Source organism: Dermochelys coriacea, chromosome 1 (assembly GCF_009764565.3).
Source record: "Dermochelys coriacea isolate rDerCor1 chromosome 1, rDerCor1.pri.v4, whole genome shotgun sequence".
Lineage (NCBI taxonomy): Eukaryota > Metazoa > Chordata > Testudines > Dermochelyidae > Dermochelys > Dermochelys coriacea.
The window spans coordinates 160,348,891-160,372,939 of NC_050068.2; the positions used below are offsets into that span (position 1 = coordinate 160,348,891).

The 24,049-nt window shown below is 42.2% G+C and overlaps 1 protein-coding gene across 1 annotated transcript in view; it reads right to left on the reverse strand.

Annotated features, from left to right (window-relative positions):
- The window catches only part of LOC122458571 (SH3 domain-binding glutamic acid-rich protein-like), a 54,191-nt gene that overhangs the window by 16,556 nt on the left and 13,586 nt on the right, over positions 1-24,049 (reverse strand). The window contains exons 2-3 of the mRNA XM_043507219.1: positions 18,370-18,555; positions 2,985-3,065 (exon numbers count right to left, since the gene is read on the reverse strand). Coding sequence (XP_043363154.1) covers positions 2,985-3,065; positions 18,370-18,555 — 267 coding nt within the window. The remainder of the gene's footprint in view (positions 1-2,984; positions 3,066-18,369; positions 18,556-24,049) is intronic.

Below are 24,049 nucleotides of genomic sequence, written 5' to 3' on the forward strand. Positions count from 1 at the left end.
GGCTATTAACAAACGACAGAATTTTGATGTGAAAGATAAAGCATTGCCATGTTTTAGAAACATGAGAGAGAAAAAAAGAAGAGGAATAAATGGCCACTTTGCATAACAGAGCAAAGGTTAACAGTAGAGGAGCCTCTGGGACCTGTATTAAGACCAGTACTCTAAGACCTAGGAAAGGGGTAAACAGTGAGGTGGGGAAATTTACAGAGGATACAACATTATTTAAGTTAGACAAAACTGGAGAAGATTGTGAAAAAATTTACAGGTACCCCACAGAAGAAAGGAGAAAAAGGTTTCATAAAAAACAGTGATGTATATGAATACTGGGAACATCCACAATTACATTAGTTAGGATTAAAAACTAGAAGAATATAAACCCTCATGCTTCAGGTCAAAAGATGACCACTAACTGATGAGATTAGGAATAAATTTTCTCTGTGTACAGGTTAATTCCACAATTGTCCATTGCAAAGTTTCTTGCAGCTTCCTCTGAAGCATAAGATGTCAGAGACGGGATATTGGACTAGATAACCACTGTTCTGGTCAAATTTGGAAATTCCCTTGTTATCTCTATCCCTACTATAGGTGGAGTCGGCCTATTATAACAAGCATTAATTATGAATCAGTGTTCTGCACAAGTGCCACTTCATCAACACAATCTGCACATTAGTGAGGAGGATGGAATGCCCGCTCCAGCATCATGGAACAGCTGCAATTCAACAGACAAGGGGTGATCAGCTATGAAACCGTGTGCAGGGGAAATCAGCACATCCAGCACAACAGAGCAGGAATTTGAGCTTTATGTGGGACAGTGCAGAAGGGTGGCTTGTGGCACACCATGGGACTAGTTAAACAGCCCATGATTGTCAGGACCCAATATCAACAACTCCTGCCATCAGATTAAACAGAGTCATGGTCTCCCGTTTCCTGATAGGGGATATCCACCCAGATTCATAGATTCATAGATACTAAGGTCAGAAGGGACCATTCTGATCATCTAGTCCGACCTCCTGCACAGCGCAGGCCACAGAATCTCACCCACCCACTCCTATGAAAAACCTCACCTATGTCTGAGCTATTGAAGTCCTTAAATCATGGTTTAAAGACTTCAAGGAGCAGAGAAGCCTCCCTCAAGTCAACCATGCCCCATGCTACAGAGGAAGACGAAAAACCTCCAGGGCCTCTCCAATCTGCCCTGGAGGAAAAATTCCTTCCTGACCCCAAATATGGCAATCAGCTAAACCCTGAGCATATGGGCAAGATTCACCAGCCAGATACTACAGAAAATTCTTTCCTGGGTAACTCAGATCCCATCCATCTAATATCCCATCTCAGGGGATTTGGCCTATTTACCCTGAATATTTAAAGATCAATTACTTACCAAAATCCCATTATCCCATCATACCATCTCCTCCATAAACTTATCAAGTAGAATCTTAAAACCAGATAGCTCTTTTGCCCCCACTGCTACCCTTGGAAGGCTATTCCAAAACTTCACTCCTCTGATGGTTAGAAACCTTCGTCTAATTTCAAGTCTAAACTTCCTGGTGGCCAGTTTATACCCATTTGTTCTTGTGTCCACATTGGTGCTGAGCTGAAATAAGTCCTCTCCCTCTCCTGTATTTATCCCTCTGATATATTTATAGAGAGCAATCATATCTCCCCTCAACCTTCTTTTAGTTAGGCTAAACAAGCCAAGCTCCTTGAGTCTCCTTTCATAAGACAAGTTTTCCATTCCTCAGATCATCCTACTAGCCCTTCTCTGTACCTGCTCCAGTTTGAATTCATCCTTTTTGAACATGGGAGACCAGAACTGCACACAGTATTCTAGGTGAGGTCTCACCTGTGCCTTGTATAACGGTACTAAAACCTCCTTATCCCTACTGGAAATGCCTCTCCTGATGCATCCCAAAACCGCATTAGCTTTTTTCACAGCCATATCACATTGGCGGCTCATAGTCATCCTATGATCAACCAATACTCCAAGATCCTTCTCCTCTTCCGTTACTTCTAATTGATGCGTCCCCAACTTATAACTAAAATTCTTGTTATTAATCCCTAAATGCATAACCTTACACTTCTCACTATTAAATTTCATCCTATTACTATTACTCCAGTTTACAAGGTCATCCAGATCCTCCTGTATAATATCCCGATCCTTCTCCGAATTGGCAATACCTCCCAGCTTTGTATCATCTGCAAACTTTATTAGCATACTCCCACTTTTTGTGCCAAGGTCAGTAATAAAAAGATTAAATAAGATTGGTCCCAAAACCGATCCCTGAGGAACGCCACTGGTAACCTCCCTCCAACCTGACAGTTCGCCTTTCAGTAGGACCTGTTGCAGTCTCCCCTTTAACCAATTCCTTATCCACCTTCTGATGTTCATATTGATCCCCATCTTCTCCAATTTAACTAATAATTCCCATGTGGCACGGTATCAAATGCCTTACTGAAATCTAGGTAAATTAGATCCACTGCATTTCCTTTATCTAAAAAATCTGTTACTTTTTCAAAAAAGGAGATTAGGTTGGTTTGGCACGATCTACCTTTTGTAAAACCATGTTGTATTTTGTCCCATTTACCATTGATAGTGGAATGGATTCTGTATCCTAGCCCTGCATAGTTCTCCCATACAAAGCCTGTTCACTCAGGGATCTGTGCAATGGTGTTTGTGTGGATTTCACCCATAATTTAATTAGGGATTGCTGTATGGTTTCAAAGTTGAATATGGCAAAATATATGTGCTTTTTTTAAAGTAGCAGAAGAGGTTGTAACAAATCCCTGGTGAAAGAAGACTTTCTATTCAACCTGCATTGTTGTTTTTTTTTCTTAAAAGACTTTGCTGTAGCCCTGTGCCAGCAAACTAACTTCTTATTGCAGCACTTGTCACTGTCCACTATTTTACATGCTGAATCAGGGCTGACCTCCATCTTTTATTAAATTAAAATGAATGGACCTCAGCAAAGAACAGAACTTCATACCTTTGAACCTGGAGGAGGTGCCAGACCCAGGAATGAATAAATAATGTTTTCTTCCTTGGCAGAGAAGAAGGATTCGAAGTCCTAGAAAAGGAATTAAACAAAGAACAAGAAATTGGTAAGAAGCATATGCAAAAGAGAACAGAACCTACAAATCCTTCCATACATTGCCGAAAATCACTCCTCTCATGACTAAAGATTTTCAGAATCTGAGACACAGAAAGAAGCATATTTAGAGCAATGTGTTTAATGCCACTTGGCAAAATGAATACACTTCTGCATCTTTGTAAGGACTAGGCAGAATCTGGCCTTAAGTTAGGCACAACAAAGCAATGGATGAGAAACAAAGTAAGGGGGAAGGAAGGATAAGGGTTACAACAGTGATGGATCATAAGATGTGCTTGATATTAAATAAACACACCCTGTTAGTTCCTCTTTGGATAAAGTTGTCAGACTGTAAGTGTCCCAATAATTTACATATACGTACATGGTATCTCCAATGAATAACCAGACCTAGGATCACACCAAAACCAAACCACTGGCGTCATTTAAAAACAGCACCCAAGACAGATAGTAAGAAACACAGCAATTTTAATGTGTTCCTGGTATCTAATAATACTTTGCACATAAGTAACCTTATAAGTGGATACTCTACCATACCCATGGTAGAGTTACCATCTACATTTTGGTAAATTAAGGACAACTGTATGAAAAATATAGTCAAACTTATTTTTAAACAAACAATACTCCATAAGGTTTTATCTGTGATATAAACTCATACATTTTTATCATACTATATACAATCCTTTGCATAATTACTGCAGAAACACAACACAAAAATGCATCATATATTATTGAGTATCAGCTATGCCAGACATTAGGTACAAAAATAAGGGATTTACCTCAAAATATGGGACACTTTAAAAATAAGGAGCAAGTGATCAATCTACTCTAGAGATCCAGATCACATAATGAACAGGAAGTTTTTTTTTCCAAATTTCTTCCTTAGAAGTTTTCTTTGTCATAGAATATCAGGGTTGGAAGGGACCTCAGGAGGTCATCAAGTCCAAACCCCTGCTCAAAGCAGGACCAATCCCCATTTTTTCCCCAGATCACTAAATGGCCCCCTCAAGGATTGAACTCACAATGCTGGGTTTAGCAGGCCAATGCTCAAACCACTAAACTATCCCTTCCCCCCCCCAGATAAAAGCAAATGCAGGAAAACAACACAAAGTGCTCAGTATATTTAGAAAGTGACAAAGACCTCTGTGTAGACACCAATAGAAGAAGCAGCTTAAGTAAGAAATTAAGTAAAGAATATAATTGTCAACGTAGATGGTTTATAATGAATACTAAAAACTAATGCTAGCTCTAGGCATTGAAAATACATCCAATTATAATGTGTGAGTCTTCCAGTGGCAACACCAAAATATCCTCAAGAAAACTAAGATTCTAGCAGTTTACAAAATAGCACTTAAATCTCTTGGAGCTTGTCAAAAAACCTCTCCCACCCATATGCTCTGAATAGTTTATTTTCACCAAAGTAGTTGTAAGGAACATCCACTTTACAGTAAACTATAATACAGGAGGCACCAATAAAGGGTCAACCATGAGGTTTCAACAGTTTTACAGATCAGCATGAAAGGAAATTAATGAAGCTATAGCTGCACTCCACTGCTCATTATGTTTAATAGTCTCTTCCACTAGAAAAATGGACCCTCCATATCTGCACTTAACATCTCCTGCCCTTTGTGACAGGAAGGAAATCCTTCATCCACTGAGTCTCAGTCCTGCATCTCCCCCCTTCCCCGGTCATGCCTTTTCCGTGTGTATACGCGCTCACAGTCACACATGTGAGAGATATAAGGCAACCTGTGGGGAAGGGAAGAAAGGGAAAGAGGCAGCTGAAGTCCTAGGGAGGAGAAATGGATAGGAGTGAAAAATAACAGACTCCAGTCTAGAGGAAAAAGGATGCTAAGGGAAGGAAGAAAGAAAAGAACTGGCAGAAAGGAGACTGATAGAAACAAAATGGTTGAAGACTAAGAGAAGAATTAAGACACACAACATAAAGGATAAGCAACAAACATTAACAATCCTGGTGCACAGAATAATGGGACTGTGCTTTCAGCCATATGTATGTCCAGTGGAACCCATAATCCCAACATGAGTGGATAGGACACATGTGATATGTAGGTGCTAATGTGGGGGTATGGCCAGGAATACTGACCACAAGCCACAGTATCCCATATAAGACACATTGAGGATGACTGGATGTGGAAGCTGTGGTATGTACATGATCCTGGAGGGGGGAACCGGTAAGAGTTTTGTCTGCATGAAATGCTGTCTGATAGAGCTGATGGAGGAAAAGATCTGAGGTTTGGAGATGCAGGTGGAAAGTCTGGTTGAGTTTAGGAAGGGGTTTGAGCAGATGATGGAGCAAAGATATGAGGTATCTGAAGGGAAAAGCTCAGACTCGCAGATGGAAGCAGGGCTGGGGAATTTTGAGGGGAGACTGGATGACGAAAGTGGTCAGTGGAAACATGTGACTCAAAGAACCAGGCAGAGAAAAAGACAGGCTAGTGCAGGAGAAATAGATCTTAGGAACAGGTTTGCAGAGTTGGAAAATGAAGAAGGGGCTCAGCAGGTAGTTGCTGAAGGTGGAAGGGTAAGGAAGAAGAGAAGAGAGGCTAGCCCTATAGAAAAAGGGGAAGAGTCAAGGGAGACTACACCAAATATGAGCCCCAGGAGGATACAGGATGGGTTGAAGAAAATTGTAAGGGAAAACAGGAATGGAAAGAACTTGCAGCCAGAGGGAACAGGGGAGAGACTGGAGAATAGCACCGTCACCAGGAAAAGGCAGGTCTATGTGATCGGGGACTCTTTATTGAGAAGAATAGACAGGCCTGTAACTAGAGCTGATCCTGAGAATAGAAGGGTGTGCTGTCTTCCAGGTGCTAAGATACGGGATGTAGACCTGAGGTTGAAAAGGATCCTCAAGGGAGCGGGAAAGAATCCCCTAATTATCCTTCATGTGGGAACAAATGATACAGCCAGATTCTCGCTGGAAAGTATCAAGGGAGACTATGCTAGGCTGGGGAAGACGCTTAAGGAAATTGAGGCTCAGGTGATCTTTAGCGGGATCCTTCCTGTTCCTAGAGAAGGGCAACAAAGGTGTGACAAGATTATGACTGTCAACAGATGGCTTAGGCAGTGGTGCTATAAGGAGGGCTTTGGGATGTATGGCCACTGGGAGGCATTCACGGACAGAGGTCAGTTCTCTCGGGATGGACTTCATCTGAGTAGGGAAGGAAATAGACTTCTAGGATCGAGGCTGGCACAACTGATAAAGAGAGCTTTAAACTAGGAATTGGGGGGAGATGGATGGGAGATGTCCAGAAAATCTCCACGCCAGATTTTAGCATTGAGAGGGAAGAAGATGAAGTAAGAAAGGATACAGCCATGGGTAGGAGAATGTATATAAGGAGCGAGGGCGGTGTGGATACTAGTCTAATAGGTTATACTGGCTGTAGAATGACTGTCCCTAATAGGGTACAAAATGTGAGCGAGGCCAAACAGCAAAAATTAAGATGTTTGTACACCAATGCGAGGAGTCTAGGTAATAAAATGGAGGAACTAGAGCTACTGGTGCAGGAAGTGAAACCAGATATTATAGGGATAACAGAAACATGGTGGAATAGTAGTCATGACTGGACTACAGGTATTGAAGGGTATGTGCTGTTTAGGAAAGACAGAAACAAAGGAAGGGGGTGGAGTAGCATTGTATATCAACAATGAGTTAGAATGTAAAGAAATAAGAAGCGATGCAATGGATAAGACAGAGTCCGTCTGGGCAAAAATTACATTGGGGAAGAAAACTAGTAAAGCCTCTCCTACGATAGTGCTTGGGGTGTGCTATAGACCTCCGGGATCTAATTTGGATATGGATAGAGCCCTTTTTAATGTCTTTAATAAAGTAAATACTAATGGAAACTGCATGATCATGGGAGACTTTAACTTCCCAGATATAGACTGGAGGACCAGTGCTAGTAATAATAATAGGGCTCAGATTTTCCTAGATGCGATAGCTGATGGATTCCTTCATCAAGTAGTTGCTGAACCGACTAGAGGGGATGCCATTTTAGATTTAATTTTGGTGAGTAGCGAGGACCTCATAGAAGAAATGGTTGTAGGGGACAATCTTGGCTCAAGTGATCATGAGCTAATTCAGTTCAAACTAAATGGAAGGATTAACAAAAATAAATCTGCAACTAGGGTTTTTGATTTCAAAAGGGCTGACTTTCAAAAATTAAGGAAATTAGTTAGGGAAGTGGATTGGACTGAAGAACTTATGGATCTAAAGGTAGTTGAGGCCTGGGATTACTTTAAATCAAAACTGCAGAAGCTATCGGAAGCCTGTATCCCAAGAAAGGGGAAAAAATTCATAGGAAGGAGTTGTAGATCAAGCTGGATGAGCAAGCATCTTAGAGAGGTGATTATGAAGAAGCAGAAAGCATACAGGGAGTGGAAGATGGGAGGGATCAGCAAGGAAAGCTACCTAATTGAGGTCAGAAGATGTAGGGATAAAGTCAGAGAGGCTAAAAGTCGAGTAGAGTTGGACCTTGCAAAGGGAATTAAAACCAATAGTAAAAGGTTCTATAGCCATATAAATAAGAAGAAAACTAAGAAGGAAGAAGTGGGGCCGCTTAACACTGAGGATGGAGCGGAGGTTAAAGATAATCTAGGCATGGCCCAATATCTAAACAAATACTTTGCCTCAGTCTTTAATAAGGCTAAAGAGGATCTTGGGGATAATGGTAGCATGACAAATGGGAAGGAGGATATAGAGGTAGATATTACCATATCAGAGGTAGAAGCGAAACTGAAACAGCTTAATGGGACTAAATCGGGGGGCCCAGATAATCTTCATCCAAGAATATTAAAGGAATTGGCACCTGAAATTGCAAGCCCATTAGCAAGAATTTTTAATGAATCTGTAAACTCAGGAATAGTACCGAATGATTGGAGAATTGCTAATATAGTTCCTATTTTTAAGAAAGGAAAAAAAAGTGATCCGGGTAACTACAGGCCAGTTAGTTTGACATCTGTAGTATGCAAGGTCCTGGAAAAAATTTTGAAGGAGAAATTAGTTAAGGACGTTGAAGTCAATGGTAAATGGGACAAAATACAACATGGTTTTACAAAAGGTAGATCGTGCCAAACCAACCTAATCTCCTTTTTTGAAAAAGTAACAGATTTTTTAGATAAAGGAAATGCAGTGGATCTAATTTACCTAGATTTCAGTAAGGCATTTGATACCGTGCCACATGGGGAATTATTAGTTAAATTGGAGAAGATGGGGATCAATATGAACATCAGAAGGTGGATAAGGAATTGGTTAAAGGGGAGACTGCAACGGGTCCTACTGAAAGGCGAACTGTCAGGTTGGAGGGAGGTTACCAGTGGAGTTCCTCAGGGATCGGTTTTGGGACCAATCTTATTTAATCTTTTTGTTACTGACCTTGGCACAAAAAGTGGGAGTCTGCTATAAAGTTTGCAGATGATACAAAGCTGGGAGGTATTGCCAATTCGGAGAAGGATCGGGATATTATACAGGAGGATCTGGATGACCTTGTAAACTGGAGTAATAGTAATAGGATGAAATTTAATAGTGAGAAGTGTAAGGTTATGCATTTAGGGATTAATAACAAGAATTTTAGTTATAAGTTGGGGGACGCATCAATTAGAAGTAACGGAAGAGGAGAAGGACCTTGGAGTATTGGTTGATCATAGGATGACTATGAGCTGCCAATGTGATATGGCTGTGAAAAAAGCTAATGCGGTTTTGGGATGCATCAGGAGAGGCATTTCCAGTAGGGATAAGGAGGTTTTAGTACCGTTATACAAGGCACTGGTGAGACCTCACCTAGAATACTGTGTGCAGTTCTGGTCTCCCATGTTTAAAAAGGATGAATTCAAACTGGAGCAGGTACAGAGAAGGGCTACTAGGATGATCCGAGGAATGGAAAACTTGTCTTATGAAAGGAGACTTAAGGAGCTTGGCTTGTTTAGCCTAACTAAAAGAAGGTTGAGGGGAGATATGATTGCTCTCTATAAATATATCAGAGGGATAAATATAGGAGAGGGAGAGGAATTATTTAAGCTCAGCACCAATGTGGACACAAGAACAAATGGGTATAAACTGACCACCAGGAAGTTTAGACTTGAAATCAGACAAAGGTTTTTAACCATCAGAGGAGTGAAGTTTTGGAATAACCTTCCAAGGGAAGCAGTGGGGGCAAAAGATCTATCTGGTTTTAAGATTCTACTCGATAAGTTTATGGAGGAGATGGTATGATGGGATAATGGGATTTTGGTAAGTAATTGATCTTTAAATATTCAGGGTAAATAGGCCAAATCCCCTGAGATGGGATATTAGATGGATGGGATCTGATTTACTATAGAAAACTCTTTCCTGGGTATCTGGCTGGTGAATCTTGCCCATGTGCTCAGGGTTTGGCTGATTGCCATGTTTGGGGTCGGGAGGGAGTTTTCCTCCAGGGCAGATTGGAGAGGCCCTGGAGGTTTTTCGCCTTCCTCTGTAGCATAGGGCATGGTTGACTGGAGGGAGGCTTCTCTGCTCCTTGAAGTTTTGAACCATGATTTGAGGACTTCAATAGCTCAGACATGGGTGAGGTTTTTCATAGGAGTGGTGGGTGACATTCTGTGGCCTGCGCTGTGCAGGAGGTCGGACTAGATGATCAGAGTGGTCCCTTCTGACCTTAGTATCTATGAATCTATGAATCTATAAGTATTTGTGGACCAGTTCATGAACCACTGTCCATGTCTTCAACTGGCCCATAATGCCTCTTCCTACTCCCTTTATATAAGTACTGCTCCAGAGTCTGATACCTACACATCCAGCAGAAATGTGCTATTTCTGCTACATCCCCAGAGACAGGAGGAAGGATTTGGCCTGTTGCATTTGTATGTATTTCCATCCGTTATTAATCCAAATAGCATTTCCAGGTGTCCAACCAAATACTAAAATTAGATTCTGTAACAAGCCTGCTGTGCTATGCTCCTTATGTATGAAACTTGAGTCCTGCTCACATTAGAACTCTTGTAAGGCTAATCTTAAGACTCATTTGATTTATCTTTTAAAAATGGTTATCGTAACTGCCTTTTTTAAAAAAAGAACACTGCACAGTACTCTGAGATGTTTTCACAAAGGATGTTGTATAAATATAAATTTGTAGTAACATCCAAATTCTTTTTTCCCAATATAGTTTCACACACAGAGTCAAATACTGCACATTTATAATTTACAGGTACTGCAGCTGGTCTGCCTAGCTTTATAAGGCAGTTGCTATTTAATGATATACAGTCACCATGTAACTTATCTTTATGGAATCTCAAAAATCTTTATCATGACACTGTCCCCAAGAAGTTGGGGGAAAGGTACAGACTCATAGACTTTAAGGTCAGAAAGGACCATTATGATCGCCTAATCTGACCTCCTGCATAACGCAGGTCCCAGAATCTCACCCCCCCACTCCTGTAACAAACCTCTGACCTATGTCTGAACTACTGAAGTCCTCAACTTGTGGTTTAAAGACTTCAAGGTGCAGAGAATCCTCCAGCAAGTGACCCGTGCCCCACGCTGCAGAGAAAGGCAAAAAAACCCCAGGGCCTCTGCCAATCTGCCCTGGAGGAAAATTCCTTCCCGACCCCAAATATGGTGATCAGTTAAACCCTGAGCATGTGGGCAAGACTCACGAGCCAGACACCCAGGAAAGAATTCTCTGTAGTAACTCAGATCCCACCCTATCTAGCATCCCATTACAGGCCATTGGGCATATTTACTGCTAATAGTCAAAGATCAATTAATTGCCAAAATTAGGCTATCCCATCATACCATCCCCTCCAGAAATTTATCAAACTTAGTCTTGAAGCCAGATATGTCTTTTGCCTCCATTGCTCCCCTTGGAAAGCCATTCCAGAACTTCACTCCTCTGATGGTTAGAAACCTTCATCTAATTTCAAGTCTAAACTTCCCAATGGCCAGTTTATATCCATTTGTTCTTATGTCCACATTGGTAATGATCTTAAATAATTCCTCTCCCTCCCTGGTATTTATCCCTCTGATATATTTATGGAGCGCAATCATATCTCCCCTCAACCTTCTTTTAGTTAGGCTAAACAAGCCAAGCTCTTTGAGTCTCCTTTCATAAAACAGGTTTTCCATTCCTCGGATCATCCTAGTAGCCCTTCTCTGTACCTGTTCCAGTTTGAATTCTTCCTTCTTAAACATGGGAAACCAGAACTGCACACAATATTCCAGATGAGGTCTCACCAGTGCCTTGTATAATGGTACTAACAGCTCCTTATCTCTACTGGAAATACCTCGCCTGATGCATCCCAAGACCACATTAGCTTTTTTCACAGCCATATCACATTGGCAGCTCACAGTCATCCTGTGATCAACCAATACTCTGAGATCCTTCTCCTCCTCTGTTACTTCCAAGTGATACGTCCCCAGCTTATAACAAAAATTCTTGTTATTAATCCCTAAATGCATGTCCTTGCACTTTTCACTATTAAATTTCATCCTTTTACTATTACTCCAGTTAACAAGGTCATCCAGATCTTCCTATAAGATATCCCGGTCCCTCTCTGTATTGGCAATATTTCCCAGCTTCGTGTCATCCACAAACTTTGTTAGCACATTCCCACTTTTTGTGCCAAGGTCAGTAATAAAAAAATTGAATAAGACTGGTCCCAAAACTGATCCCTGAGGAACTCCAGTAGTAATCTCCTTCCAGACTGACAGTTCACCTTTCAGTATGACCCGCTGTAGCCTCTGCTTTAACCAGTTCCTTATCCACCTTTCAATTTTCATATTGATCCCCATCTTTGCCAATTTAGCTAATAATTCCCCATGTGGAACCGTAACAAATGCCTTACTGAAATCGAGGTAAATTAGATACCTTGCATTCGCCTATCTTAAGATAAACAGGGTCTGTTATCTGTCCCTCCACCCTTAATATTTATATAAGAAAAGTAAGCACTTCTTGATTTGAATTTACATTCAAGCTCAAAATGGCAAACTAACTGTACCAGGTACCTCCTTTGACCCTTACTCATAAAAAACGGATACTAACCTTCCATAACTGTTGTTCTTCAAGATGTGTTGCTTATGTCCATTCCATGTTAGGTGTCTGTGCTTGCCACATGCATCAGTGCTGGAAGTTTTTCCCTCAGTGGTATCCATAGGAGACCGGCTCTGGCACTCTCTGGAGTGGCGTGCATATGCACCAGTATAAGGGGCACCGGTGGCCCCACTCTCCCTCAGTTCCTTCTTGCTGGAACTCTGACAGAGGGGAAGGAAAGCGAGTCATGAAATGGACATGAGCAACACATCTCTAAGAACAACAGTTACAGAAGGTTAGTAAACATTTTTTCTTCTTCGAGCGCTTGCTCATGTCTATTCCATGTTAGGTGACTCCCAAGCAGTATCTCCAGAGGCGGGTAGGAGTTCATGAACATGTCGATTGCAACACAGCTTTGCCAAAGCCAGAGTCATCTCTGGCCTGCTGGGTGATGATGTAGTGGGTCGTGAAGGTGTGCACCGATGACCACATTGTGGTCCTGCAGATATCCTGGATAGGGATTTGTGCCAGGAAGGCTGATGATGATGCCTGAGCTCTAGCTGAATGGGCCATCGCTATTGGTAGAGGTACAATCTGTGCTGACTCATAGCAAGTACGGATGCAGGTAGTAATCCAAGATGAAAGCCTCTGTGAAGACACTGGGAGGCCTTTCATCCTGTCAGCCACTGTGACAAAGAGTTGAGTCGATCTGCAAAAGGGCTTGGTGTGCTCTAAGTAGAGAGCCAGAGCCCGTCTGACATCCAGGGTGTGCAAACGCCTCTCCTCACTGGACGTGTGAGGCTTTGGTCAGAATGCTGGGACGAAAATGTCCTGGTTAACATGAAAGGGCAACACCACCGTTGGCAGGAAAGCTGGATGGGGATGTAACTGATCCTTGTCCTTGTAGAACACCATGTGTGGAGGCTCTGACTAAGGGCTTTAATCTCTGAGATTCACCTCACTGAAGTGATAGCAACAAGGAAAGCAACCTTCCACAACAGATGTGAAAGAGAACAGGTGGCCAGAAGGAGAGGCTCAAAGGGAGGGCCAGTGACCCTAGGGAGGATTAGGCTAAGGTCCTATTGGGGCACCGGGTCCTGGACCAGTGGAAAAAGCCTTTCGAGGTCCTTAAGAAACCTGATCGTCATTTCATGCGCGAATACTGATCTGCCCTGGACACAGGGATGGAAGGCCTTGATTGAGGAGAAGGCTAGGCCCTGATGTTTCAAATGAAGCTGGTAGTCCAGAATGGACTGCAGAGAAAACTGAATAGGGGAGATCCTCCACTCCAATGCCCAGCAGGAGAAGCGCTTCCCTTTTAATTCATGTCTCACAACATTTGTACAAGTAACATTTTAATCTGAAAGAATGTTCCTAGACAGTGAAGTTCTCTTAGGTACTTGAGGAGATGCCTTTTCATGAGGTTTTGTGTTGGAACCATCTATCTGTCTCAGGTTCTGAACACCTTTTCCTCCTGTTTATGAATGCTTGTCAACAAGTCAGGGAGCAGAAAGGATAACAGCTGGGCCCAGATCTTCAAAGGTATTTAGGAACCCAACACCCAGGCATTTCAATGGGAATTAGGTGCCTAAATACCTTTGAGGATCTGGGCCCATGTAACTAAGTCATGGGCCCATGTCAGACCAGTCATGACATGAATGAGGAATAGGTTTCAAGACTATTTTGTTTAACAATTGTAAATGATGAGCAAGTCTGTAATAAATAAAATCAAAATCTGTTCATGGATAATTCTCAAACAGGAGTCAAAGGAATGATCTATGTGCTGTAAGTAGCTAACCAAGCTCTAATGGTGACTAAACGGTGCGATGTAGAAGCTGACTGAAATCAGTATGGGCACAGAACTAAAGGATCTAAGTGGCCTGGTTGACTGGATAAATGAAAGATTCACTTTTGGGCAACAGCTCTTGCAGTTTTGCAGGCTGAGCAGTCTCTGTCCCTCCATATCTGGCTATGTGCCCATGAGGTTTATTGTTTTCTATTCCACATGTGACACATCTGCTGCTATTGTTTCCAGAACCTTCATGTTCTGGAAAAATGTCTGATGCTGAACCTGGCATTACAAGATGTATCTAATACCAAACTATAAAACAGGGAAAAGATGTAGGGCTCTGTCTAGAATAATATATAAGGGAGTTCAATCTAATTATGCAACAAGAAAACTCAACTCACCAGTAGGGAAAGAAATAAATTTCCCCTTGTAGCACTGGGAGCTAACGGACTGAAACGCTGGGGGAATTATTATTTTATATAAGCCACTGTCTAGGAAAAATGCACTATACCTGGCTGAAAGAGAGAACTCAAATATCAAGGAAGATTCTCCTATAAACCTTTCCTCTTTACATTTCCTCTCTTTTTTTCCATTCATATCTTCCTTCCCTCTCTGCTCTTTCCGTTCTCTGTATCCTTGTGTGTGGTAGATGTGATGGTTTTATATCTTTCAATTTCTAGGAATTTTTCACATCTGCACAGCTCATTGCCTGTTTTGTTCCCAGAGTTGCTCGGTGTGTTAAGGGAAAGTGGGATGATTGTCCTTCCTATCCTTCTTTAATTTAAGAAGTTTTCAATTTGGGGTGCTGCTGGATCCTCAATGACACCTGGAAGTACACGTGGCACCAGGGGCCCAAAGCATCATTTTACAACTGCATCTGTTTAACAGATGCAGTTGTAAAATTTTAGACAGGTAAGGGGGATGTTGGAGGGGACGGGGAGAGCGTGGAGTCCCGGTGGGTAGGGCAGGGAGGAGTCACATGGAGGGTTACATGGGGAGATCACATGTCCCCTCTTGTGTCCCTCCCATGAATGCAGTACCAACAAGAAATGATTTCTTGTACCACTGCCAGCGATGCAGGTGCCTTAGACATATACTTGCCTTCTTCAGTGGGGGCTTCATTGGATCTATAGCATTGCTCACTTAGAACTACATGTGGAGTAAACAAGAACACAGGCTCTAATATACAGGTTATGGAAAGAGATCAATAAAAATACCATAGATATTTAACTGAAAACTCAAGCAGGAAAATACATTCAAATGGGACACAAGACCACCTTTGGTAGGAAACCTTTAGTCTTGAGTGACTCAGTATTGCTTACCCTAAGTATTCGAAATTCATGAGTCAGGCAGCCAAAAACCATGAGAGTGATTTAAAAATCACAAGATTTTAAAAATAATGAATCTGAAGTGCTTTTTATTTGCCTTCTAGGCTTAAGCCATTAAGGTGCATTCGGGTCATATTTTCAAACTTTCCTCTACAACCATTAGGGCTAGAACACACGCTCTCTTTTTGTTTAAATCAAGATGAGATTTTCATGTAATCACATGACTCTGGGAGCTGGAGCTTGATGATAAACAGTAAATATCATGAGATTCACTGTAATATTGCAAGAGTAGCTACGCACACAAGGTGAAGAACTGTCTGAAGTAACTGGACTCTTAGTTCCAGGAAAAATTATGAAATAATTGTACTCTGATTCAAGGAACAAATTAGATAATGTACATTCTGAGAGAGAAGTCTTGAATTTTTACAGAAGTGAAATTGTCTAATTCTAAATTATATGAGAGTTTGGGCTATAACTCAAAAAAAGCTCACATACAGAATTTCACATCTGGCTTTTGATCACCTCAAAGTTGAGGCCCAAACCCAAGCCACAGATCTCTTCTTACCTATAACAAAGGAAGGAAACCTGTTTGCTGAGAATCGGTGAGAGGAAAGGCTGTCTCCTTGAATCTTTATGATCTGGACAAGTCGTCCCATTTAAGAATATCAATTTTTTAAATCTTTATAATGTCTGATAATCAATAGACAAGAAACATTGGACTGAATTTTCAGGAAGAGAGCCCTAAGGTTCATGTGCAAAAAAAGTTCAAACAATTGCGCACCTACAGCTGAGTATTCATTTATGTTGGTTCTGAGCATGATTGCATGTACAAATAGCTAGATAGCTGCCTAAATATCTATGTGCAACAGCCAAATTTGCATGCAAAGATAAGCATGTACTTTTGCCCATGGAACTCTGAGTTCCAGATGTAAAAAAAATATTTTAGCTCATTTGAGCGGGGATCATGGCTTATTTTCATTTGTAAAGCACTTAGCACATTGTGTGCACTACCAGAAAAATATAATACATAAAATAAAATAAATAAATAATAATAATTGTATTCCTCTTTCAGAATTACAATCTTGTATATTGTAGACTATTTTGTAAATCTATCTTTTTTCTATTAAGTTCTGTTACCTCGGTAATTCTAATGGTACAATCTATTTATGTCATCAAGGAGATGATAACTAAGGCTACGTTTAAGTCACTGGTATTTTTAGTAAAAGTCATGGGCAGTAAACAAAAATTCACAGCCCGTGACCTGTCCATGACTTTTACCATATACCCCTGACTAAAACATGGGGAGGGAGAAGGCGCAGGGGACAGCTAGGCAGGGCCCCGGGAATGTTCGGGGGGGCACGGTCCCACGAGGTGCCGCAGGTGCTGGGGGGGGCGCAGCCTGGGAGGGCACTGCAGGTGTTTGGGGAGGGCGTGAACTGGGGGGGGAAGTGCCACAGGTGCTGGGGGGGTGTAGCCTGGGGGGTGCCATGGGTCCTTGGGGGGGCCTGCCCTGGGCAGGGGCATGGGTGCTGGGAGGAATGGGGGGGCGCCACAGGTGCTGGGGGGAGCAGGGAAGTGTCCTGGGTTCTGTGGGGTAGGGTTGGTGGGGTTGGGGCAGACTCCCTACTTGGCTCCTGAGCTCCATGTGCTGCTTCCCCTCTGCCCCAGACCCTGGTTCTGCAGCTTCCATTGGCTGAGAACCGCAGCCAATGGGAGCTATGGGGGCGGTGCCTGCCAGCAGAGGCAGCACGTGGAGCTAGGAGCTGAGGGAGGGGAGCCCCCCTCTCCAGGTAAGCACCACCTCGCACCCCAATCCCCAGACCTGAGCCCCACCACGCCCAATTTCCTGCTGGTGGAGGGCAGAGGGGCCTAAGACTGCCCTAACAGCAGCCAGTGCACCTGACCTGGGGGCTGTCCAAGCTGCTCAGGCGGACCCCGGGCCAGGCATACCAGCCACTGCAGAAGTCACGGAGGTCAGGAAAAGTCACGAAATCCATGACTTTCATGACAAACACTGAGCCTTAATGATAACTAACAGCCTGATCCAATGTTCATTAAAGTCAATGACAGCATTTCAAGCACTGAATGAGGCCCAAAGGGGCTTCTTCCTAGTATATGCGCAGTGTGACTCAGGTGGTACGTTACCAGGATTCATCACCAAATTTAGTCTGATGGTTGGATCATTAGCTTCCCCGGCTCAGTCCAGGTACAGACTGGGACCTAAGGGGCTATCTGAGAGTGCTGAGAGAGTGTTATTCACAAATATCCATACAGGGGAAAAAAAAGCTCTATTAAGCATTTACAGATACAGTCACGGAGCCTAAACAAACTAATGAAACCCCACTCTTTGGCACAAAGGGGACAAAAGGAATAGAAATCATATAAGAAAAGACCTCAAAGTTGCCGGAAGAAAGGAAGTAGAGCCAAGAAAGCAACATCCCGCACCTCCTTTCTGAGCTCCAGTGGTGCCCCTCTGCACAAACATCGTAGGGGTCGGACTCCAGGTTTATTTGCTGGGGATCCCACATTTATTTGCTTGCTTTTTATGTGTGGGAGGAGGTCACGTCAAGCCAAAGGATGCAGAGCTGGACATCAGGACTGGGGAAAGGGACAGTTGCTCTATAGGGTCTTGTCCCCGACTACCCAGTGGAAGTTGCAGTATCGCCCGTTCAGCACCTTTTAGCCCCCTCGAAATAGGGCAGAAGTAGAGTGTGGGCAGGGAACCAATAGAAGAACAGCTCTTGAATAAGCTATGCTATATCAGGGGCTGTGGTGAAGTGAGAGGGAACACATGATTTCCAGGGAGCTCCCGTAAGAGTGGCAGGCTGACACTCCATGCACTTCACTGAACCCACAAATCACTGTCTCTGCAGAGGACAGTTAGGAAACTCCATGCAGTTCACCAAGCAGAGTTCCCCTAATAAGTTTTCCCTCCCTGTAGGTGTCTCTGTGAAAGGGGACAATCAGGCCCTCTATTTTCTCTTCTGGGCTAAAGAAACATCTCCTAAATCTATTAGCTCAAAAGAGAATCTCAAATGATTTGAAGAGTGGTGGAATTTAGGGCACTTGTGAAATGTCCTGAAGGAAGAATGTCTGCAAAGTTATATCAAATGACATCTCACCCCACAGTACTGCTCCTCATTGAAGATCTGTGGAGGGAGGGGGATTCCATTTTGTGGCTTCTTTTCTCCTGGGACATTCTCTCTCATCCATTTCCTGTTGTCCTCATCACCAGCTATGTCCATTTGCTTAAAGTCAATCTTGTTGGCCTCTAAGAAGCCCACTACTTCTTGCTGTTTCTTCTTAATCTAGTTAGAAGAGGGAAGGAAAAAACAAGAATTGTTATCTTCATGTAAACTAAAAAAATAGAATCGTTATATTAAGAACCAATGCAGCTATATCAAACTTGATGCTTTATCCAATATAGAATAGATTCCTTTAAGCTAGTCTTTACTTATGAAATTTTATTCTGCCAAGAATCTTTTCTTTTGGGCCTGCCCCTTAACACTTAGGCCACAGGTACAATTAAGGATGCTTGATGAAAAATGTTTCCTTAGTTCCTGTACTGGAAACTTTCCCCACTCCATCTGTGCTTTGCGGTTTTACAGGAACATCAAGAGGCATTGTATATACAATGTTAGGGCATAACTTCCATTTTGTATCAGATAAAATTTAAACATGTCACTTGTACATTTTGATTCTAATGTTCTGAGCAACTGGAACCCAGAAATCAATCCTGCAGCATATGCCATTAGTTTGCAGCTATAATTCTGATGATTATTTTCTGTTTGTTTGGTGAGAGGCCTGCACTATTCAGGGACTAATGGCATGAGTTTGAGTTTAAGTACCATGCATGCTTCCTCACAGAGTTCTGCTAATCACATGCACCTAGTCTGTGACCAGCAACATCTGTGATCCAGACCTGGGTCTCTCTTACCGCTACGTTTGCTAAACCATGTGGGAATTTAATGACATGTCAAAATGGCTACTAGAATGATCCCACCAAGGTAATTTTTGCTTGTGACTCATCAGAAGATTTGAAAGCTGATTTGCAGAAATGAAACATTTGAACACTGAAATCCACAATGCCACATAGCCAATGTAATTCAGAACTTAGCAATGAGACAGGAAATAAACCTGCAAATTAATCTACTGTTATGTGTCTATAATCTAATCAGGCTGAAAAACTGGAGAAGTAGACGGTCAGAACATTTTATTAAAGGACTCATTTTCATTAGTGTTATTGTTAAAAATAATAATGAAAACCCCTCTGTGCTTATTTCTACTAAGACAGAAATAAAATGACAATGTGTACAATTTTGGGACAAAAACTTAGCTTTGCAAAAAGGGCTAAAACAGACACTTGGGATGCAAACACTGATACAAAGTGCTTAAAACATGCAAGTGAATATGCAACTGATCAGTCTAAGACAGTGGTTGTTAACCTGGGGTGCACGCACCCGCTGGGGGTGCGAGACGCTTTTTCAGGGGTGCAAGACATGCCAGATTTTTTTAGAAGGTAACTCATCGAAAACAAAAATTAAGCACAGGCACATAAGTACAGCTACTTTGTTTCATTAAACCTATGTATTTATTAACATTATATGTTTTTTAATGATTACTGTAATATACAAACAAAAAATTTATTTTCAAGTTTTTAAGTTAATTGTAGTGAAATTATCTCTCTACAAAATACAGTGTACCACCACGCTGTGGGGTTATTCTTGACTCATGCGCAGATGATGATGTGGCAGCGCCACGGCTTTGTTTTAATTCAGTTAGCCGCTAACTGTTAGCGCGTTGGTTACAGTTTACTTCCACAGCAAAACTCCATAACATCTCTGGGTAGTACTTGCCTATTTTTGTGGGCCTACTGTACTATTATTTGTGGTGAGTAATAACATAAAACTATTTTACATATATTTAATATGCATTTAAAAGTGTATAGGCTCCCGTATCTCCATTTATATATTTTTTCATTTCAGTAACCCTTGCCATGTCGAAGAAACGCAAATGGAACGACAACTATGTTCGTTACGGGTTCACTTGTACAACAGAGAAGGATGGAAATCAACGACCACAATGTGTACTGTGCAGCTTGTTATTTTCAAACACCAATCTCAAACCATCAAAGCTGTCTGAACATTTCAACAAACCGCATGGTAGTGCAGCTCTTGGACATGACATTGACACCCTGACATCTACAAGGGCTCGATTTGACCATAGCAGAACCTTGAGGACGTTTGGGTTTGTGTTACTTGAGAGGCCCTTGTTACAAGCATCCTATCAAGTTGCATATTTGTGTGCCAAGGAAAATAAGCCTCATACAGTAGCTGAGGAATTAGTGAAACCTTGTGCATTGGAAATGGCAAAAATAGTATTGGGACCAGATGCACAAAAGAAGCTTCAGCAGGTTCCCTTGTCAAATGGCATGATCCATTCTAGAATTCATGAGATGAGCCAGGATACCTTGTAGCAAGTTATAGAAGATATCAAAGCTAGTCCTTTTAAAGTGGGTATTCAGCTCTACGGGTCAACTGACGTTGATGGCTGCAGTCAACTGTTGGTGTTTGTGCGGTATGTAAAGGAGAAAGAAATCTTAGAAGAATTGTTGTTCTGTGAACCATTGCAATTAACTACAAAAGGAATTGATGTGTTCAGTCTTGTCAAAGACTTCTTTTTAGAGCATAAGATAACGCTTGCCGTGTGTGAATCAATTTGCGCCGATGGTGCCCCTTCCATGCTAGGAAAAAATTCAGGATTTGTTGCCTATGTAAAGAAAGAAGTACGTCATATCATGATCACACATTGTATGTTACACAGTCATGCACATGCCACAAAGACTTTGCCTACAAAATTGAAGGATACTTTGTCTACTGCAGTGAGCACAGTAAACTTCATCAGAGGACGTGCTCTAAATCATCACCTCTTCCATGCTTTTTGCGAAGAAATTGGTGCTGAGCACACTGTCCTTTTTTTCCATACAGAAGTGAGGTGGCTTTCCCATGGCCTAATGCTTACTCGTATTTTTGAAATGCACAAAGAAATAAGTCAGTTTCTTTGTAACCAAAGCAGTAATTTAGTTGATGACTTCGAAAATAGAGAGTTTATCCTTTGCCTAGCGTACATGGCAAATGTATTCACACACCTAAATGAACTCAACACATCTATGCAAGGAACTGGGATGAACACGGTAACGGCCAGAGAGAAGTTATCTGCTTTTATTCAGAAACTTCCAGTTTGGATAAAGCATGTTTAGAAAATAAATTTTACTAACTTTCCTTTTTTTGGAGAAACAGTTGTTTTGGAAAATGAAGGAATGACCATCGCAACTGAAGTGACAAACCATTTGCAACAGTTGAGTGACTCTTTCCAAGGATATTTTTCCACTGGAGATCTTGATGTAACAAAGAAATGGATACTGGATCCATTCTTTTTAACCTGGATTCCATCAGTGATAGTGATTTGATGAAAGATGATCACAATGAATTATGAGCCAATGGCCAAATCCAAATGGAGTTTGAGACAATGAAGCTTGAGCATTTCTAGTGTGCTCAACTAGCACCGTTTCCACAACTGGCGAAGACAGCGTTGGAGATCCTTGTGCCATTTGCCACTACCTACGTGTGTGAGAGAGGATTTTCATCACTCTCACACATCAGAACAAAGGCCAGAAGCCGCCTAAATACGAGTGATGACATGCGTGTGGCTATTTCAAAAAAAGTTTCTCGTTTCTCAAACATCGTTGAACAAAAGCAACAGCAAAAGAGTCAGTGAGCCGGTAAACTTAAAAAAAGTGTGTAATTTTTCATGGACTCTTAATTATACTGTGAAATTAAAATAAATATATAATTCTCTCTTTCATTCTATAGTTATGATATATCTAGGTTTAAAGAACTGACCTACTTCAACGATTTTTGATAAGGGGTGCGAGAACATATTTTGAGAACCAAAGGGGTGCAGGCTGCAGTAAAGGTTAAGAACCACTGGTCTAAGGCCATGTCTACACTACAAAATTCTCAAAAAGAAAAGGAGTACTTGTGGCACTTTAGAGACTAACAAATTTATTAGAGCATAAGCTTTCGTGAGCTACAGCTCACTTCATCGGATGCATTATGCTCTAATAAATTTGTTAGTCTCTAAGGTGCCACAAGTACTCCTTTTCTTTTTGCGAATACAGACTAACACGGCTGCTACTCTGAAACTACAAAATTCTGTTGACCTAAGTTATGTAGGCAAAGAGCTGCCACAATTATTTTGTCTCTTGTGAGTGTCCACACTATGCTCCTCGTGTCAGTGGTGTGCATTCTGACCAGGAGCGCTTGTATCAATGCAGAGTACAGCACACCATAGGTAGCTATCCCACTGTGCAACTCATCACCATCCAGTGCAGGGTGTTTTGGGAAGTTTTCGCAATGCCTCCTGGGGCCAAAATGAGTCATGCAGGAGTGACTGGGAGCATGGGTTCAATTTCTCATAAAGTTATGTGCTGCATCCCATAATTTCATCTGCATCTCATAATATTTCATGCCTCTTTTCAAAATCCCCACAACTCACTCATCCCTCCTTGCTGTCCACCATCGCTGGCAGAAACATGCATCCTGCACAGCTCTGACTATTGTGATAAGCGTAGTGAGCACAGGGCCATCTGATCCTACAATATTTGCAGAGATGCAAGCGGAGTCATGGATAACATGACAATTCCTTGGAGGTTAGATTGCTGTGGGACATAGAAAGAAACAATTAAAGGTTGTTGGTGGCATTCACAGACCAAATGCAGAGGGTGGAGTGCCTGTTCTGGGCCCAAGCACCACCTTCCAAGCTGGGCTTTCGCAGGCAGCCACCCTGCTGCACAGAACAGGAAGCCAATGAAAAGTGATTGGTCCTGCCCCCTCTGCTACCCACCTGGGCCTCGCTGCCAGGACAGGGGCCGAATGTGCTGGAAGGCAGACACAGCAGAAGGACAGAGCCCCTCTCCCTTCCTCCTGGCAGACCAAGAAGAAATGGGGGGGGGTGCACTTGACCCCATATGCCCCCCTATGCTTCGCCAATGCCTGAGCCCTCCAGCACAGGAACACCAAAATGAGAACTGCATTTACAGTGGAGAAGCGAGTGGCGATTGCACTATGGAAACTTGCAACGCCAGATTACTACCGGTCAGTCGGAAATCAATTTGGAGTTGGGAAATCCACTGTGGGGCTATTGTGATGTAAGTGTACAGGGCCATTACTCACCTGCTGCTACACAGGACTGTGACTCTGGGCAGTGTGCCGGACACAGTGAATGGTTTTGTAGCAATGAGGTTCCCAAACTATGGTGGGGCAATAAATGGCATGCTTATCTCTATTTTAGCACCAGACCACCTTGCCACAGAGTACATCAACAGAAAGGGCTACTTTTCTGTGGTAATGCAAGCGCTGGTGGATCACTGGGGATGTTTTACTGACATCAGTGTGGGCTGGGTCAGGAAAAGTTCATGACATGCGCATCTTTAAGAACACAAGAATGTTCAGAAAGCTGCAAGCAGGAACTTTCTTTTCCGCCAGCAGATTACAATTGGGAATGTTGGAATGACAATAGTGATCCTGATAGATCTAGCCTACCCCTTACTTCCCTGGCTCATGAAGCTATACACCTGTCATCTCAACAGCACCAAGGAGCGTTTCAATTACAGGCTCTGCAAGTGCAGAGTGACAGTTGAATTTGCCTTTGGTCGTTTGAACAGTCACTGGCATTGTCTACTTACAAGACTGGCCCTCAGTAAAAAAAAAATCCCAATGGTTATAGCTTCCTGTTGTGACC